The sequence below is a fragment of the Dinoponera quadriceps genome, unplaced genomic scaffold (assembly GCF_001313825.1).
Source record: "Dinoponera quadriceps isolate SergipeBrazil2010 unplaced genomic scaffold, ASM131382v1 scaffold1153, whole genome shotgun sequence".
Taxonomy (NCBI): domain Eukaryota; kingdom Metazoa; phylum Arthropoda; class Insecta; order Hymenoptera; family Formicidae; genus Dinoponera; species Dinoponera quadriceps.
The window spans coordinates 237,139-258,280 of record NW_014555324.1 but is presented as its reverse complement, the minus strand read 5'-3'; the positions used below and the strand labels follow the sequence as shown (position 1 = coordinate 258,280).

Sequence of the window (21,142 nt, the reverse complement as noted above, 5' to 3'; positions counted from 1 at the left end):
ATTTGGAAATGATTAATCTTTCACAGTTCATAGAAAGAAGTTGTAGAATGACAGATAGCAATGACTATTGTGACGATTCGCTAATGCACTCGCCGAAATAATGCACAGCAGTAAAAGACACTGAAACATCAACTACAGTTGTGATTCAACGAGCTCTACATGGACAGTGACTACAGTCGTTATTCGTTTGCAGCAGGTGTTCCATGGACAACGATTGTAAAAAAAAAGAGGTTCCATATCCGCATATACGGGAAAAAAGTGAATAATATATCTATAACGAAGACCGAGAAAAAGAGAGAGAGAGAGAGAGAAAGAGAGAGAGAGTTCACAGATAGTATATACAAAAATATTGATAAATCCTGATAAAATTTAGCTTTGCTTTTTCGTGCTTCCGCGGTCGATTTTCCCAGCGGTTTTGATTTTTCGCCAACGGCGGTCGTTTCCGACTTATTCGTTTATCTCCGACATTCGAGGATTGTTCGTGGTGCAAGTACGACGGGAGGAGCGTCGCGTCAAACTCAATTAACGAGCAAACGCACGTCCGTGACGCTGACGATGTCGTAGTCGTCGTTGGACCGGCGCCCGAATAACCCGCGACTGTAACTCGAAGAGACAGAGAGAAAGAGAGTAAACAGTTACAAGGTATAATTGCATAAACATTAGCGAGTCGCAACAAAATGGAACCACCGTAGTTAAGGTTCTACATTCTAAACTCGCCGGCACGACGGAGACGAGCGGATCGAAAGAGAGAGAGAGAGAGAGAGAGAGAGAAAAAGAGACGGGATAGAATTCTGTTTACGGCCGCGCAACGACGAACGAAATCGTTCCACACATTCAGTGCTCTCTCTACGTAAGCAGGGAATCTGTTTAATTAATTATGAAAGAAGGTGTGGCACCGAACAGACCAATCCGACCGGTTCGTCCGTCCTCGAGCCTCCGTCGAGTGTTTCGATTATTAGCGTGCTGTCGCGATCGGAGCTCAGTGACAGAGCACCAGCCGTACGAGGACCGTCGATTGTGTCGATTGTAAGCATCCAGTATACGTATACGTCGCTCCTGTGGCCGAACGATCCATACGTGTCCTTGGAGAACACTCGAGCAGAGAGACCGCGCTAGTTCACCGCGCTAATTGACCGAGCGCAAAGACTGCTGCCAAAGATCAGTAGGTGAAGCTTCCGAGGGACGCTTTTAACCGTGAATAACCAACGACGAAGATGTCCATGCCCGTGAGTTTCCGTGAACGATGGAACGTCCGCGTCTCCGACATCGCCAGGCGAACGCACAATCCCATAAGATCGATCGTGGAGAACATCGTCGTCGAGCCGAACCCCAACAAGCCGATGATCGCGCTGTCAATCGGTGAGTTCGCGCGCGTATATCGGCCAATAAGGGTACATTTCGCCGCGAGGACGAATTCAACTATTTTTCTATATGTGCGGACCGATTCTTACGTCGGATTATTAATTAGCACATTAGTCAACTCGACTTGGCACATCATGAATTTCGAAATGGCGCGATGGTCTCGTATCTTATCTCTTAAATTTTTCACAGTTTTCGAGAGATCTCGAAATTTTTCGCTTATCAATTTTGTTCATAAAAAAAAATCTTACGAGGTATTAATAATTTAAAATATAGAATGTTGAATTTTTAATGTAATTGAAATGTAATATTACTTTGAGATCTTTCATATGAATTTATTGTACGCTATTAAACGGCTATTAAACGGTCTATTAAACGGCTGCGCAGGTAAAATGTCTCATTAGAGAAATTAATTCGCGATAAAAGAGTACGAAATCAAGTTTGTGATAAAAAATAATCGCAACCTTCGCGCCGGGACAAAAAATTATACGTTCGTACCACCGACGGATCCGGTGTTTCACGGAACATTAAATCGCATTAACATTGTCTGAGATATCCGTCCGATCGTCGCGTGACTTTTAAGATAATTCTCGCCTAGGAATTCAAGCGTTTATTCGTACTGTAATATTCGGATCATGGCGACGTTCTCGCTGGACTCTTCGGATTCTCATCGTTTTACAAGACGAGGAGGAACGAGAGATGGGAAAGCGGGAGGGATGGTCCATCACGCTGGTGCAATCAAGCGGTTATTTCATTTTTCCACCACACGGGGGCCGGGGCGAAAAACGGAGCAGAACCGACGCGACGGATGGTTCTCCCCCGTCGAGGGNGGGGGGGGGGGGGGGAAGCAGAGAGTTGTACGTTGCGCTTTATTGCGCAAGCCGCGCGCCGAGATAAGCGCAACGTGCGGGCGAGATTACGACGCGCCTTGCACCTTTGGCCGCGCTAATGTATGAAACGATACGGTAATTAATTAAAGGGCTCGCTCACACCGCACAGAGAATCGCGTCCTTTTCGCGACGCGCCTTTTCTCTCTCTCCCTTTCTCTCGCCGGCAACGTTGTCCCGTGATCGCGAGAACTCGCCGAATGAAATATTTCGAACATGTCCGCGGTCGCGTAAGATTCACCGAATGGAATCATTAGTTCCGTTCGTTCATTCGTTTGTTCGTTGCGCCCGCGGCACTTCGTGAAAAGCGTTACGCGGTATATGAGGCGGCCGCCGTCGCCGCCGCTGACAAAGGCTTTACCACCGCCGGCTTTGCGCGGTAAACGCGAGTAAATGCATACAAATTGCGAACTTTCGTTGTTCTCTATGAGCACGGTTAGATCCTCAATATGCATGATCTCCGGGCCGTTGATGTGCGAAAAGTTTGACGGGTCGGCGAAAAATGGAAGGCCAGATTATCCGCGCACGAGACGAGAGAGTACGAAAGCGCGGCATTTTGATTAGCTCTAGAGCACGCGGAAACCGGGTCGAAAATGTCGGCGCTGAATCCGATCCCGCCTCTTTGTTGCAAGAGAGAGAAAGAGAGAGAGAGAGAGAGAAAGAAAAACCTAAAAAAGCGCGCGCGAGATGTCCACATGATTTTTTCGTACGTGATTTTTGAGACAACCGAGTGCAATTTTACTATCATACACACGGTGGTCCATCGCTGTCCCATCAAATCCCGCGATGACATTTTTTTCAGATACTCGCGGTTGCTTTTTTTTTCCTCCTTTGACGAAGCTCTGGCAGAATGTAATCGTCCATGACATTGATGTCCTTTCTCTTTTTCTCTTCACAAATATAATATTAATAATGTTATAAATATTAAAATGCTACGAGAAAAACCGATGTAACGCCGGGTCTCCGAATTTCTACCGCGCGGAAGTGTCGGAACTGCATACTTTATTCGTTTTGGGAAAATATTGATACGCAAACACGCGGATGTAACATAGATAATATTTCGTTTGCCGACTCTGCCGTGTTGCTAGAAGAAACAACTTTTTCGAAGGTTTACGGATAAGAACTTCCTAGAACGGAAGAATTCCGAATATGTTTTACTCGGTTAAATTTCTACGATGTTTTGCGCTCTGTTCGATTTAAAAAGGAACATCGGTTAAAATGTAGAAGATTTTTTTCATGATAAACGATTTCGCATGACGGGGAACGATTAAAATGTAGCATGATGAATAACATATTTCTGATTTTCTAAAGGTGTTCTTAAAAGCATTTTTGAATGATCGTATGAATATCGTATGAGTAATCGCGTGCGAGATGTTGAATTACAAACTTTCCTCCGGGACAAACTTGACTTAACAATATTATAGTCGATAGATTATCGAAATAATGGTACGAGAAATCATATGTGAATTAAAAAGCGTGCTTCTCAATCGACGATTTCTCGAAAATATTTTCCTAAGAATCGACGGTGAAGACGAGAAAGACCGCGAAATTTTCATCCCGTGAAACTATTCGCGCGCAAATTAAAGGACGAAAAAAGATTCTCACCCCCTCCCCCCCAATTTAATCGTATTGTAATTTCGTTAACTTGTTTAATTCTTCGAGAAGTTCTCGGACTTTCCGCGCCGGGATACACGATTTTAACTATCCGGCGCAGAATTTTATAAGCGGTGAAAAGTTAAAAGGCGGTGGTAGTGACGCGTGAGTCCCCTTAACATTTGCAGTGCACGAGTGGCGCAAAATGCGGATGTGTCAGAATGTATCGGAAAAACATCCGAAGCGCAGTCCTCAGCAAATTTTATAGCGGAATAGAATAGAACTGACACACGAGCACGCTAATCTAAATATATTTCGATACAAATCCCGTGCGGATGCGCGCCAGCGGCTGTAAACATTTTCGAGAGCTTCCTTTTATTCTACACATACGCAATTCGAGGAAGATTATAGTGTCAAAAAATAGAATATGGCTGCCTGGCGGGAATTTTTTTCAAAAATCGCCCTGTGAAAAAATGGCCATACTAATCTCGAAGGAAGGATCGACTCTGTCCAAGAACATTTTTCTGGATTAGTATTTGCATGTATATTCCGTTTTTATGAAAGATATAGCATACCGAAGAATTTTTCACGACACGGAAATTGAAGCCTTTTTTTGGCGGAAGATTTTTTGTGCCGAGAAACAGAGTATGTTTTGTGATATGTGTATATATGTGACTGGATGTTTTCGGTAAAGTTTCATGATATGGCCCCGTTCCAAAAATATTCCGAAACCAGTTTATAAGTTTCATAACACACTGAAAATGACAAAAAATAAGAAATTCAACCGACGTTTTTCCTCCGAAAAAAAAAACAAAAAACAAAAAAACGTCACATGTTTTTAAATGGAAATTGTGCCCCTGTATTCAAAACGAAAAGTGCGAGTGCTGTTTCATTACACGGTAAAATGAGCAGAGATATCTACATTTAGCCGGAGCTATCGTATTTCGTAAAATATGAATTCAATAGAGCGCATACGCGCGGGAGTTTTAATTGGATATTAACGGAACGTTCGTAAAAATTAATCAAAATTAAAATATGCTTTCCCGCGGCAGAAGCAAATCCGGTCGATATCTTTCCCCTTTCTGCTCTTTCCGTCTATCGGGTAGCCGGGAGGAGTTATGGGGCCGCAAAATATATTCAAAATACATACACATACAGAGAAAAATATTGTGGACTGCGAAGAAAAGTAAATACTCAGTTTATCTTCTTTTTAATAATAATGGTTATCTTGGACAAAGAATATTGATATAAAATATATTCTCAATCCTAGTACGTTCAATTAAGAATATTAAATTAAAACACTAAAACTTCGATTTATTTATTCCAATTAACTAAATTTAACTTTTCCTCGATGTAATTAATAATATTCTTAAAAAGAGAACACACATTCTTCAGTTGAGTAAATGATAATGAGCTTTTCTAATATTTTTAATGAATATATTCTAATATTACATTTTATTTATTTATTTATTTATATTTTAATACTAGTATCAAGAAAATATTCTTCGTTCAAGATAACTATTACTTAAAAGAAGGAAAATTCACCGTATAATTGTTTTTCTTCATAATACAATATTTTTCTGTGTGCACACACATCACTACACACCGTAAAATAATCCGAAGCAACAAATACGCACGAACCGATGACAATTGATAGAAATGATAATTCGTAAATTTCTACCTCGACATACTATCCCGCATACGTAACGCGTGTAAAATAATAACACGGCGAAAGCGGTCAAAGATCTCGACCGGTGCGCGCGAGCGCGTAAACCGCTGATTGACATCGACTATAATGGAGCTGTGAAACATAAACGGAAAATATGACCGTGATATATGACGTGAGCGAGAGCACAATCCTTCCCTCGATTAACACAGAGCGGCGAAGTTGTAATTACGTAAATTCCGCGGCGCGCGCACTCTCTCGCTGCGCTCGAATTTTATTTCGTCGCCGCGCGCTATCGCGCTTCGCAATAGAAATTTCGCAACAAGGACTGACTGAGTGGCGGGGTAGCCTCTGAGAAACAATTAATTAATTCCAATTATATCGAGAACACGAACTCGCCTGACTCGGTCGGTCGCTCGCGCGCGCGCGAGCGACGGGCGTTTCGTTACACTTTGACAACACATCTGTATAAACAGCATTTCCTACCGACTTCGCTGCGTGAGTTTCGATTCAGTAATCAATTACAACGACATGGCGTATATGTAATTAGATGTTTATGTGAAATTCGTGATTCGCGATGTGCCTCCCGCGTATTTGGCGGAAGGACCCGCTATTTATGTAATTTCGGACTTACGTAATTGCACATAATCGCAAAGTCACATTGTTATCAAACGTTCGTTAAGCATTTTCTTTTTCCTTCTCCTTCTCTATCTTTCGGAGAGAAGGAGACGTTAAGATGTAAATTATTTACGTTAAATTTATTACGTTAAATATATCTGTATCTGTATTTACTTATATTTCCCTTTCAGCATCCGTATCTAGTTACTTAAAAAAAATGCATCTGTCATATACAATACTGGTTATTTCCTTTTTTTACCTGCGTGTCAACAGACTGTAATAATTTTTCTTTCTAATAATTTTTTTTTTCATTCTTTATTTTTATTTTAAACCTATTTGCGTAATTGATTTATAATTACACTATTTCTATTGTTGTATAAACACATCAATATAATTATCGTTCACATGTGTATTTTAAGTCCTCAGACAATCTGCTCTAGATCTATATTAAACGCTTTTCTTTCTCTCTCTCTCTCTCCTTCTCTCTCTTCAAAGCACACTGGTCTTTTTCGCAGGTGACCCTACGACTTTCGGCAATCTCAAGCCACCGAAAGAAGTGATCGAGGCTGTGCAGGAGAGCGTCGCCTCGCAATTGTACAACGGATACGCGCCGAGCATAGGTAATTTTCGAACGCGGCACCCGCAAAACTTTATTTTAATTAGATCGCGATCTCGAACCGAGGTCGCGGTGAATTTTACGCTGGGGGGAAAAGATGACGGATGGTAAAATTGTTACCGGTTAACGAGTATAAATCGCGTTTTGCTGCGTATCCTATTATGTTACCAATTTTCCAAATGAGAGTATACGCCCGTTAAATCATTTAAATAATACTGTCGATTATTTTAACGTTTATTCATTAGGTCGACGCATGTGTTACTGCGTCTGTTTATTCTAACGATGAATCATTAACGAATATTGCAATAATATAGATTTAATTATTCACGCGCACACACACACATACACAGAGAGAGAGAGAGAGAGAAAGAGAGAGAGATCTGTTGCATATTGCGTCACAGGGAAGGGAGGGGAAGATTTAAGCGACACGTAATTATATTCATACAATAACGCGAAGGATATTTTAATTTTCATTTATCTCCGCAGGTTATCAAAGGGCGCGAGAGGCCGTGGCGGAGTACAGCTCGAACGAGTTCGTGAAAGTCGATCCTAAGGTACGCGGAAATCGATGGACACGTGCGCCCGTGTCAAGTGTCGACAGCGGGCACGTGTCGCGGATAGCCATGCCACCGAGATTTCTCATGTGTACGCGCGTGCGCGCGCTCGCACCGTGTACGTTGCAGTATCTTTGTAAGTTTCGGCACTTTACAAAAAGTCTAGCCTCTCTTTCTCTTTCTCTCTTTTTCTCTCCATTTCGCTCGATAAAACGTCGCCCCTTTGTCAGTTGACGTTTTACACTGAGGCCGGCTCGGCTTTTTGTAAACGGACCGAATTTACAAAGATCCTCGTCAACGCGCAGTACGGCGCGCAACCTGTGCTTTATAACAACAACAACAATAATAATGATAATACGTTATTTTATCGGTTGCCAACTTGTAGATGGCATATATCGCGCTAGAATTTCAGAATCAGTGTAATGTTACTGAATCAGTTTTCAATTTTACAAATTATTTATCGAATTACCCGATTAAATATAAAATTACACGTTAGTACTGTTCGCAGTACGTTATTTAGCAGGTGGGACGATAATAATCGGGTTAAGCTTAGAACTCTTTTACGCTGCGTAGTCCGCCTATCGCAAGAGAGACATTTTTAATCGTGTACTTTCATCGTCATACATATTTTACTGCAGCGTGGCCGTGCAGCCGTGCTTAATATTGCGTGAATATCGCGTATACCGCGGTGAATTTGTTTGCGGTAAAAGCAGTAAAAATCTGACGGGATAAGTCATCGCGTAGAATTCCTTCGTACACAAAGAGCTTGTACACGAGTGCTCTTGGCCATTCCTTAGATCGAGAATATATGATATTCGACCTTATGCATATATGCGTAGACTGAAAGAAAATTTGATCGAAGTAAAATAGTTACTCCAGTACTCCTTGGCAAATATTTACTACAAGTAGAAATATAATTGACTACAAATTCCCGAAAAATTGCTACGGAGAACGAATAAAAAGAACGGAAATATGGAGAAAACATTTTTTCAATACGATTTTTTTCGGTTCGAAAGATATCATATCGACGTTCAGTAAGACGCGAGGGAAGACAGCGCAGAGGAGTAACTTATTTTTTATCTCTATTCCGTAGGACGTAATCCTGTGCAGCGGATGTTCTTGCGCACTTGACCTGTGTATCACGGCTTTAGCTCGAGAAGGTCAAAACATACTGATTCCACGTCCCGGGTTCTCGATCTATCGAACGCTGGCGGAAGGTCTTGGTATTACGGTCAAATCGTACGGTCTCCGCGTGAGTATTTCTTCCGGAAAGGAGGAAAAGGGCGTTTCCACGCTATACATATACAATAAAACTTTTTTCCTCGAATATCTATTTCTCACCAGAGAGAGAGAGAGAGAGAGAAATCGCAAAAAATAGAAAAAAGAAATGAATAAAAATAGGCAATTCTTTTTTTCTCGAGATGAACGGTGAAACAATAATTAATGTCCAGCGAGTTAAGCGCGATGGCATTTTTTCAAACACCGCGGGACGCGATTCTATCTCTCCGTATTAATCGTTCCTCCGATTATTAAATTAATCAGCACTTAATTTATCCGTTCAACGCTGTGAACAACATAACGAATAATGCGCCGAACATTTCATATTCCCACGAAAGCGTGTGAAATATTGATCGATACCGCAGGCGCGACGGTGTCCGCGCGCCGCTGCCCTGTAATAATCGCGACGGCGAAAGAAGGTGCATTAGGCGCTACCGTGTTGCATTGTAATTAATAAGAAATGTGCACAACATCATCCGCGCCGTATTTCTTGAGAGCGACGCGTTATTACAGAACGCACTTCTCTAAAACGGCCCGGCCGCTTACCGAGCGAGTCCTCGGCTTTATATGCAAAAATATACCATTCCGTTAGTATCTGTAAATTTATTTACCACCCAGGGCGCGAATGCATTCATTTACGAAAAACAATGACGGCACATAATATCCCGTTCATTTAGCGTTTCGCGAGGGCACGTTGGGGAGAGAGGGAACGAGGCTGGATGCAATCTTTTATCAAGACCGCGTTAATCGCGCATATTTTGTTAGATGTGTCGGAAACTACCGTTGTTTTTCAAATTACAAGCCACCTCCCTTTCCGCTCCCTTTCCCCGTCCGCCTGCGTCGCTGTGAACAGTAAAGAGCGATCATTATTTTTCACACCCACTCCGTATTCATCAAGAAATTGATCCGTGGGAGAACGGGATATCACCAGGGGACACACAGGCGTTATTAAATAATTTATCCGCGCGTTTCGCGCGCGGTATAATCGCGGAAACATTTAAGTTTCCAACGCGTATAGAAATATTTCGCGAGACTTCAAGGAGTTCAACGGACCTGCACTTTATTGTGCGCGACGGTTCTCCTCCGCCCGGCGAGGCGTTTAATTTTCAGTGTTACGTAATTCCGCGACTCGATTCGAGTAACTTCGTCAACTTCTTCCGCCCGTTCCGGCGAGATTTCGCGTTTGAAGTTCGACGTGATGTTTTTGCACGAGGAGTCCGCGCGAGCGCGTTAGCGCGGAATCCACTCCGGGCCAATTGGAGCGTCCAACGTAATCGCGTAATGACTTTAAACGGCGCGAAATCATATTTAAATCGGCCGTCGCGTCTATTTACACGATGAATCAGTGCGCTCGCTCGGAGATCTTCAAACGTCGGACCGAAGTGCTAATGAGGCAGTTTTCCACTCTTTTCAGCGTCGGCGAGTTTTAACGTCTCGCCGCATTCCGCTCCTTCCGCCCACCCGCTCGTCGCGTAGTCGTCAAGTATTTTACCTCCAAGAAGTAATTACAACCGCACCGCCGTAACTCGAATTGTCTACAAAGCGGAATGCGCAAGAAATTCATGCGCTATGACGGCCGTCTGTCCGCGACGCGCAAATAATAAGGCCGGTTCATGAACATGCGGTGCGCGCCGTGCGAATAAAATCAGTCTCATCGCGTTCGCGGCATGCCGCACGTGTTTCCGCGAATCCCGTCTGCCGAAACAGTTTCTCCGAAAAAGCTTTGTTTTACTCGCGAGACTGTAGACGCGAAAAAAATACGTCACCCGAAATGATTTCCGGGGGATAGATCGGTTCAATCTGGCGGTGCAATCTGATGCTCTCGCAAAACACACGCGCCGAGCGGAGAAAATTTTCAACATCGCGACGCTCCCGACCGTTTGTTAGCGCTTTAATTCCAGTGCAGACGAGCTTCTGCGCGAACACGTTCGGTTGATACGTGCCCATGAATTGTGAAAATAATTTCGGGATACGCGTGTTACACGCGGAGATATTGTGAAAATTATATTGTTAAAAGAAGGGGCCGGGAAAGTCAGGGCGGAATTGTGATTGCAAAATTTCGCGAACGTAAATATATGTTCGGGCATTCGTTAACGGCGTAATGCGATTATCACGAGCTTGTAAAGAGCGCGGTGTGATTTTACCGTGACTCAATTCGCGCTTTCCGCGTTGTGGCCGTGCTTCTCGGCGCGGATTCTCCGGCAAATCTGCAATCGATTTCCTCCTCCTCCCCTTCCTGGCGACGCGCTTCCCTTTCACAACTTTATAAAATTCGATATCGAACATCCCCGTGAACCTTCGAGATAAATCTCGTTAAAATATGGTTTTATGAAAATTTCGCCATAAAATCGTCGAAATCCATTTCTACCGTTAAAGCTGAATTCGCGAGTATATTGAAATCGTCAGAATCTGGAAAGGAAGAGAGCGCATTTCCGAGACACCCTGTATAATATATATATCGCCCTGTAGGGGTGGGAGGATCCGAGAGAATAAAATAGAGTATGTATGTGCGAGAACATGAGAGAGTTAGATAGAGTGTGTAAAGTGTAAGTTTATGTTTGAGGAGGAGAGGAGGAGAGAGAGAGAGAGAATGAGAGAGCCTCATATGAATGCATCCTATTAATATTAATCGTCTGTTCTAGCCGGAGCTCGGTTGGGAGATCGATCTCGACGACCTGGAGGCACAAATTGACGAGTCGACGGCAGCGATTGTTATAAACAACCCCTCGAATCCTTGTGGCTCTGTGTTCAGTCGCGACCATATACTTGACATTCTCGACATCGCCGCTCGTTACTACGTACCCATTATAGCCGATGAGATTTACGAGCACATGGTACGTGCCCGAATATTACGCTTCCTTCCCCAAGTATCAAGTGACAAATCGTTTCATTTGCGGGACAAATAAAGCGCGCACCACGCGCGTCCTTTTGTCCGAAGGGGGACAGTGCAATTAATTCAGAACAGGTATGCACGGTGCACCGAATCCGGAAAGGGCGCGTTTTACATCTCGTTGTTGGGAAGAGAATTCTTTATTTGTGATACGATATACGGGGCCGTCCCGTCGAAATTGTAATCGTGAGAAAGATATTTTGCACGAGAGCGCTTTACTTTGAATATTCTTTACTTCGATCTATCACGACAACGAGCAATCTCTCTTCATTAATTAACGAAACTAAACACTAGACTTGTTATTTTAGTAAAATATGATGGGTAAAATTGAGATTTTGATCTCCGGAGTAAAAACAGTACGTATTTTTTGTAGTTTTTGAGCTGCTGAATCTGATTCTGACTTTTAAAAAGTTTTAATTCGTCGGAAAAGTATTAAAATCAGCATATGAAGCTATTAAATATATGAGAAATTATTATAAGAACGGTACGTTAATCAAAGTAAAAAATTATAGAAAAATAAATAATATTAAGTGAAAATTGACCGATATGTGAACAATATAAATTAATAAGTGAAGAAGACCTTACTAGGTCAAAGCGGATCTTAAAAATATTTTTTATATAAATCTTACAATTTTCAGTAGTAAAATACTACAAAAGTAAAATATTTTTAATAAACGGAAATCTATATATTATATATAGAAAAAAATATATATAAGAAAAAAAACATATCATTGAGAAAAAAAATTAATGAATTGTATAGAGTGCACTACATAAAATGCATAGACATGATTAGAATATGAATTATTGAAGATGAGAGAATTATCATGTTTTACAAGCAGGAAAACACGAAAACGAATGAATACGTTCGTAAACAATAACAATAGTAATTTACAGTTCTAGATGTTTAATATAACTTTATATGTTGATTTTAATTTTTTCCCGTCAAATTAAAAATTGTTAAAGGCCAGAACCAGATTTAGTAACTCAAAAAATATTTTTAAAAATATACCGTTTTTACTTGCCACTGCGGGGGCAAAAATCGATCCATTTTATCCATCGTCCTTTTATAATGTAAAATTTCTCACGTCTCTCTATATCATGCCAGAGGAAATTATTTTTGTAGTATCTTTTGTAGGAATAAAAATAATGCGTTACACGATTAAACATACCTGACATATATACACGTCGTAAAGAAAACAATTTTTGTTTGCGCACATATTCATTATAATCTTGTTCGTAATTTACAATGAATTAATTCAAGATGAGACGGAGCATAGCTAGACGAGCGCAATGGTTTCCACGTTATTTTGTATCGCATTTGCACAACGCAGTCGTGCAACGCACATGCCCATTATGCACAAATACATTTTTCGCTTCGCCGTTGTTTTCAGGTATTTCCAGGACGGACTTTCCACTCGTTAGCGTCTCTATCGACCGAAGTTCCTATTTTGTCGTGCAGCGGACTGACTAAAAGGTATGTCGGAACGCAGAGTGACTATAAAATTCCCGCATTTTGGCGCTCAGCACTCGGACAGGAGAGCTTTCGCGCGGCGGAATTTTTCGCGCGCGTAACGTGCAATTTTCGCATACTAAACGAGACGGCCGGCGGCTAATCTACCCTCTTAAAGCATATTGTCGCGTGTTACCTAACATTTGAAGATTTAAAAAAGATTAGGGGCGTCGCCTCTGGAACAAGCATTTCCGTGAATTGAACCTTTTTACCCAAAAGATACGAGCGAGCGTGACAAGCGCGGAAAACTCCAGATAACATTTACAATTACGCAGAACGAAAGAAGAAGGAATCGACTGCGATTTTTGGAACGGAGCAAACGTTGCGCACGGTGATCGAAATAATCTTCAGAAGGCGCCACAGTCTTTTCCACGCCAAGTTTTCAATTACTCTCGGCACGTTACCTCCTTATTATCTTTTATTGCGAGAGCGTGGAATAAAAGTGACGCTCGCGAAGTTGACTGAAGAAATCTACGCGGACGGGAAGCGCTCACCGTGAAATTTTTCACTCGATCTTCGGAAAAGGGGGCTTGATTGAGCGTGAATAAAAACGTCGCGGACGGCGATCGCGGCCGGAAGGACGGTATTCCGAAGTTTCGCGCGATTATGCTTCCATTATTCCGACGGTATCAGATTTGAAACGCAACTTAATTTACGACCGCCCCGCTGCATCCCAGTTGTAAATGAGTTCCCGCACAGTTGTTGTTAGGTCTTTGATTGTGGCGCGGTATATTTTATACGCCGCAAATTTCGCTGGCCCGGCCCCGGCACTTTGGCGTATATAAACGTTGATCGCGTTTCTCATGCAAAATTCAGCGATATACGCGGCACGTGCGATCGCCGGATGAAAAATACAGAGAAATGACGGATAGATCAATGATAGATCAATGAATGCACGAACGTCGGGCGCAAAACCATTTATATAATGGCGAACGGGGAGTAACGTGATGATTTAATAAATAAACATCGCGTAACGAGCTTTTATTAAAACGGCCATGTTGAAAACGACGGCGGCACGTTGAAATAGAAATTTCGGCATCAACCGAATCTTTTCCAAAAAATAAAAAAAATAAAAAAAAAATAAAAAAAAAATAAGGAAAAAAAAAGCGTTTCGTACGTTTATTAATCCAGGAACGTGTATAATATTCCAATCCGGTTCGGGCATATTAATTAAAAGCGACCGGTGTGCTGTGTGCCGCGTATCCGCGAGCTCTTCTTTTTATTTAATAGATGCACTCGAATTAACGAGAAATTGAATCAGGAAGGAAGGGCGGGAGTTCCGCGCATAAAGCTAATATGCAAATGAGATTATTTCAATGCAGTGTTATCATTAATACACACACATACATACATACGTACACACATACATACATAAATGTATATAATAGATGTGTGTAACCTAGTTAAGGATACCATATTAATCCACGTAATTCTAGTTCAAGCCTCTTCCGTACCATCGAAGATAAATGAATTATTCGGGAGGATAAAGGCCGTAACTTGTGCGTTGTGTACGAGCTCACGGCGTACGCTAGATTTTTTGCGAGCGCACGGTAAACAATGCGATTGCGTACCGCAATAAAGACAGCTGCTTGCCGCTCTCACGCGGAAACGCAGTCCCGCTTCTCTCGTCGCTTTTCTCGTCGCGCAAAACAACCGGCGGGACATTGCATTGTCCAAAATTGTGGAAAACACGATTTCAGTCTGATCGTTTAAGTAGATAACAGATAATGCGCGCAAGATTTTTCACGGATATTAACATATTAATTCGCAGTCCGGAGACGTCAACACCGACCACCATCTTTCTCTTATTTCATCATATTTTTATGGTTATCTTCATAAGTGTCACGCTTGAGGCGAGCGCACGGAAAAAATAGGAAAAAAGTGCTAGGATTAAGTAATTGTTTTTTAACTTCTTAAATCAAATAATGTTTTTATTAATTTAAGTATGTTTGCTTGTAATAAATATTTATTTGAACACAGTAATACTTTAGTTTGTGAATAAATTACTGGATGTAAGTGTGAAATGATTCGAAATTAAAAAATATTTACTAGAATTATGTGCGTTATTAAAGAAATTCTGGAGATCTTCATAATATTATTTATTATTATTTTATTAATATTAGGATTTGACAACGAAATATTGACAACGAAACGTTAATTATAAATATTAGTGAAATACATCAGTTGTATTTGACTAATATTCACTCATTAAATCTCATACTTTAAATTATTACGGCATCATTATGAAAAGTGGATTCAAAAGATCTTTCATAACTATGCGTTATTAAATGTAATATCAATTTGGTTATTAATTTTTATAACTTGGTTGTATAAAAAAACTTGAGAACCAAATTACGGAGTTTTTCTCAACAGTATAATAAGAGTATAATACTTCTTTCTATAAGTATAATAAGAATATAATACTTCTTTCCAGCAAATATTTTCTAAAAATAAATTCTGATAGTCTCAATATTATGAAACTTGTCGCAATTGTTTTAACACGTACAACATACGTCTAATTATATGAAAGAAATATGATATTATATATGGTCAATTATACTTCTACTTTTAGTAAATATTTGTCAAAGAACGTTGGAGTAACCATTTTACTTGGATCAAATCAATATTATTTAGCACTTTTTTTCAGTGTAACTTTTCTTTATTGCGCGCGGTGTAGAAGCTACCTCGAAGGAATACGGAATAATCGCGACGTATATCTTCACAATCTACGCAGGCGGACTTGCACGGTAGCGCGATGCATATGCACGGGGAAATTTATCAATCGGTGGTATCTAATGTAACGAACGCGCCGCGTTGTTTACGTTAAACGCGATCGATTTTTCCGCGTATACATTATGCGCCTATGCAAATCCGAGCGGATAAATTTCAAACAAGAACGCTCTCGACGACACGTTTCGTTCTCTCATGAGTGTGTGATTTTTTTCCCTCCACAGATTCCTAGTTCCCGGCTGGCGTATGGGCTGGATAATAATCCACGATCGTCAGAATGTCCTGGAGGCCGAGGTGGGTAAACGGTCGCGGCACAATACGTGACAGCCTGAAAATAATTGCTTCTCCGGCGGCATTGTTTCCGTAACGAGGCCGGGCATGTCCCGGCGAGTTCGGCGCTGTCGCCGCGCCACCGTCGCTTCCGCGAGGATTGGATTAAATTTCGTTGATTAAACTTTATTCCGACCATTAAAGTTCGGCCCTTTGGCAACCGGCGCCGATCGCGCCCTTAATTCCGCGCCGAGTTGCGCGAAGGCGCCATCGTCTTGGACGAAGTTTAAACCGCCGCGTTCTCTGCACGTCGTAACCGATTATTTTCGTGCTCTTTAATAACTTTACCGGAGTCGTTCCGCGGGAGCAGATAAGTAATCGCGATGAAGATCCTGGTGGAAAATCGAGCACCGGTTTCACGCGCGCATATCGCTCAGGATAGATATTCGGCTCTTTGACGGTATTCTCCAATAGGCGAGTGTCGAATGGCCCGGTAAATATCTGTCAATTTTCGGTACGTTCGGTGTTTCACAATATACGAAGCATGCGCGAAATGTTATCAAGTTTTTAGAAGTGATCCGCACTACACTTGACTCGGCCGAGTTCCGAGCCCGTTTCGGAGGAGTTTCCACGTCTGTTTCGATTCACCGAGGCAGCTTGATGTATAATTCCTCGTGCAAAAATACCTTTTATCCCGGTTTTTCTCCTCTAAATACGTAAAATAAATTTACAAAAGTACAATGTGGTTCTTAACCATTATTTCTCGTTACGATGTATCTCTTGCAGTTCGTTATGAGATTTTACGTCGGCTCACCCTAATATCGCGTAATTATTGAATACGATCGAAAACGATGGCCGAAAATATAACGAATGGAGAACTAATGAAGTTTTCACTTTCACCCAGATTCGCAAGGGTCTACACTGCTTGAGCCAGAGAATAATTGGCAGCAACACTATTATCCAAGGCGCCTTGCCCGCGATACTTCGGACAACACCGCAGAACTTTTTCGACGACGTTATTCGCACTTTATACGTGAGTTCCCTCCTGATTTGCGGCAGAAAATTCTCTCACATGCGCGATCACACGGCTCCCGGCGTGTGATCATTATCAAGTTGAATTTATCTTTAGAGCGTGTACCATGTGCACACATTAATCTCATATTACAACTGCTACCGTGGAATAATCGAAATGTTAATTGTTACAGTCACACTCAAAACTGGCGTACAGCTGTATAGCAAAGATAGCGGGTCTGAAGCCGATAATGCCGGACGGAGCGATGTACATGATGGTAATGATTTCCGTTGAAATTAGCCCGTTCGCGGCCTCGCGTAATTTCAAGAATCACACCGTGCACGTCGCTCGGCAGTTCGTAGCCGTTAGTTTATAGAGCCGCGCGAGAATGTTAATCGAGGGCACGATAAATAGGTCGTACAATTAGTCCCGGCGCGCCACTATCATTTATACGTTAATGCAAATACTATCAGTAAGGTGGGCCCGGTGGCGCAATTTACGGGCTATAAATTATTGAATCGATTTTCAGGTCTACATCGATCTGCCGTGTTTTCCGGAATTTAATTCCGACCTGGAATTCGTGCAGCGGCTGCTGATGGAAGAGTCCGTGTTTTGCTTGCCCGGCCAGGTTCGTTTCTGACGTTTAAATTATCAATTGATCATTTTTAATTCCGGATTATACGTACATATGTATATTTCTCTCGCGCGTGCGTACACACAAAGATATTTTTAACACAAACTCGCATGTGTGTATGAAAAACGCGAAAGATTCTTTTAATTAAACGTTGTGTGTATGGCATTGGCAGGATGTTTACCGTTTCGATATATTGGGGAAAAAATCTTTTTCGATAAATAATATTGGTATAAAAACAGTTTAAAAGAGATATTCCCGATAAATTAAATTAACCGTGACACCAATTTGCTGCATTTTTGAAAATATTAAGCATTTATGGGGCGATTTTACTGACCTCGATCAATATTATATTCAAGTAGACTCAAATAATTTCTTCTGGGATTAGAGACCGCATGTGTTTTTTCCGAAATTAGAAATGTCAGATGTATATCATTTTCAGTAGTTGTTTGCGAAAAAATATTTACAATTCTTTATTTGCAAAATTTAATTTTAAAATTTACGTGTAGTTATAAAACCAAAAATATAACGCGCGTTTCCATAGCGTACAATAGCTTGTTTGAGGGAGCATTTTTTTTTATCATATCACGAAAAAGTGTAAAAGGTAATCGCCGTGAAATTCACTTCTTACGGTATTTAACTACGATACTGATTTCACTAACATCCCACGTTCCGGATTCTTAATTCCGCAGTGCTTCGATTATCGCTCGTACATGAGGCTGGTAATCACTGTGCCGAGCGACATGCTCGAGGAAGCTTGTCAGAGAATTCAAGAGTTCTGCGAGAGACATCATTATAAAACGGCGGAAATAGTCGGCAGGAACAATTTCGTCGACGTCGAAATTTCGTATTAAAAAGGAAGGTAAAGCACACGCCAGAGAATTCGATCGTATGCGGTGAACCCCGCTGATTATTTTCTCTCGGACCGGATTCGGATCTCGCGATAACTGTCCTCGAAAGTAAGAAAAGTCTCTTTCTTGGTCTTGGTTTAATTTTGTGTATATGTATATGTGTATTTTTATTTCTTTATAATATTGCTCATAAGTGTACAATTATATATGTAATAAACGTTTAATATGTACAATTCTTAAGAATAGACTTCCTTTGTCCCCCTCAATTTCCTTATTTCCTTCCATATGGTATTTCCATTTAATAATATAGTATATATATATATAATGTATGTTATTGGTTCCGAGGTCACGTGACGTTTCCGGCGAAGCGTGCTCAGGAATACCGTACGTTACTTATTCGTCAATTTAACATTCTCTGTATCTTGATGTTAATATTATATAATATATTATTCCATGGTATTTAATTCTCCCTTGACGTTCAAACCGTCGAGATGCGTAATTTCCGTGCGGTAACAGTCGTAATCAACGACTCGCGTCGAGATCGAGATAGTCGACGAAGCGACATGGCGGAAAACAGGCAACGATGAGATAACACACCTTTCTTAAGATTGGACAATTGCCCGTCGTTTATCTGATTGTTCTCAATCTGGAGGAGTTTTCATCGCGCTATTAGCTAACTAGGTGCATCTATCGTTCGATCGGTACATTCGTGCCTCTCGAGTAGAATTTTTCATGTTAATTAAGCTCACGATCACGGCGTTAAACGAGAGAGAATGCAGGGTAGTAACTCTATTGTCGTGCCTCATCCGCAGTCTGGCACTTTGATTACCAACGCGAGGAAATGGCTATATATCATCGTATTGCATTAACCCGAGCTATTTCCATCTTCTTTATTTGCAACACTACGGTTGTTATCGGCGGATTTTATCCCGACACACTGGACACGTATGTGGAGTACTGCCGAAAGAACACGTGATTTATACCGTCGGAAATTTATGTAAATAAAAACTGAAGCATCGTCCGCAGTTATTTCGATTGTATGGACGTTATGCAAAAATAGCCGAACCGATTTTCACCCGGTTCGCACTGTATCTTACGATCGATTCGACCAGGAACGTTGGCCACATGCCATACTAGAATTTCGTTCGAAAGGAGATGCAGTGGCGGGGAGGTGCGGGAGGAGGATTCGACTCAAAAATGGGCGGCACCGTGCTTAATATTGATTTCACGACGAGAGAGAATTCGCGTGATGTAAATTCTGCGGGATAAAATCTAGACTCCTTTCGGATTCTGCGATTTGAGAATCGGTTGAAGAATCGAGTCGGGTCTCGAAATTTACGGGGAGATGCATCGTCACATGGCATCTCTTTGAATGCATCGTTATCCCGTTTCTCGAGATAATAAAATGCGCGTTTACGTTAGATTGATATTTCCGAGTAATTTATGTGCGTTTATCGCGAGCGACTTTTACCGCCCCGTGAACGGGAGAGGAACGATATCGTTTTTGCAATGAGTTAGATTTACCTGTACGTCAATACGCGGGTTAAATTCACCGGCAAATCCGTTTTGCCGCGCCATTACGAAAATCGAAGTTCGCGCATGTATCTCCCACGGCCGACACGTTGCGCGTGTAATTTTATGCACCGCCGTAGCGTGCATCGCGGTGTAATTTTTATAGTCGCGTTCTCCAGGTGGTTCCAGGTGGAAGGCCGGATGCCTCTTTCCGTTTTTTCCCTTTTTTCGGCACGGAAACACGGGGATGGAGAAAAAATCGCGGCTGCTATAAATCGTCTCGTGGAGAAACGTAGCGGAGAAGAAAAATTAGAAAGGCCAGGAGAGCCGTGGAGTTTTGCGCGGAAATGGATTACTTTTATTGATGATTTGCGCACTCTAGGTGGCAAAAATAACGTTGTCTTGAATATGCTTCCCATAATTTTTTCTCGTCGCGCAGGGACAATTTTGAATTTTATTAACTCGCGGGAAGTTTTATTTTGTACTCACATCTGCTAGCAGCAATTGCGAAGAAGTGAGAGAGAGAGAGAGAGAGAGANGAGAGAGAGAGAGAGAGAGAGAGAGAGAGAGAGAGAGAGAGAGAGAGAGAGAGAAACCGCTCTTCTCACAGGTGTAATCTTATATTTTACGTTGAAATTACTTCTTTATTTCTTATTCCTTATTTCTCTCGCTCTTTTTTTATAGCCTATTTTTACCTTTCGTTATGGCTTAATCCGTAGCACCCTCGTCTAGCACGTACGACGAACTTCGTCCGCGTAAATCTCGGGTAATTCAATTAGAGATGCGATCAAGCTGTAGCTGGAGCTATCGATACGTGGAACATGCTGTCGAGATACTTAATTGGAAGGGAAATTTGATCGCTATATTCTTCTATAAAAGGATTTATCGAGATACCGTTAAAATTCGAACGGCCAGAACGGTCGAACAACAGAATTGGAGTAAATTGCAGAAAAAACGAATCAAGCGGTGTGATTTATAAAACTGCGGTCGTTTCCCATTTCAATTAAACGTATGATTTCATGTATTTTCGAAGTATAACCCAATTTCTATATATTTGACATGTAAACATTTCTTCGTAATAAAATAAAAGAACCGTATAATTAAATAAGTTTTTTCCGTTACTTCTTTTTCGCATGTTTATGCAACACAATAATTGAAAAAAAAA

General features: G+C 41.4%; 1 protein-coding gene across 1 annotated transcript; it reads left to right on the top strand.

The window, feature by feature from the left end:
* The first annotated feature begins 581 nt into the window (after positions 1-581).
* Positions 582-18,684, top strand: LOC106743847 (tyrosine aminotransferase). Its single transcript, XM_014618074.1, has 11 exons — positions 582-1,359; positions 6,639-6,743; positions 7,226-7,293; positions 8,387-8,545; positions 11,214-11,405; positions 12,853-12,935; positions 15,926-15,995; positions 16,876-17,004; positions 17,177-17,260; positions 17,513-17,611; positions 18,307-18,684. The coding sequence occupies exons 1-11, from the start codon at positions 1,215-1,217 to the stop codon at positions 18,466-18,468; spliced, it is 1,296 nt and encodes a 431-aa protein (XP_014473560.1). The 5' UTR covers positions 582-1,214; the 3' UTR covers positions 18,469-18,684.
* The last annotated feature ends 2,458 nt before the right edge of the window (positions 18,685-21,142 follow it).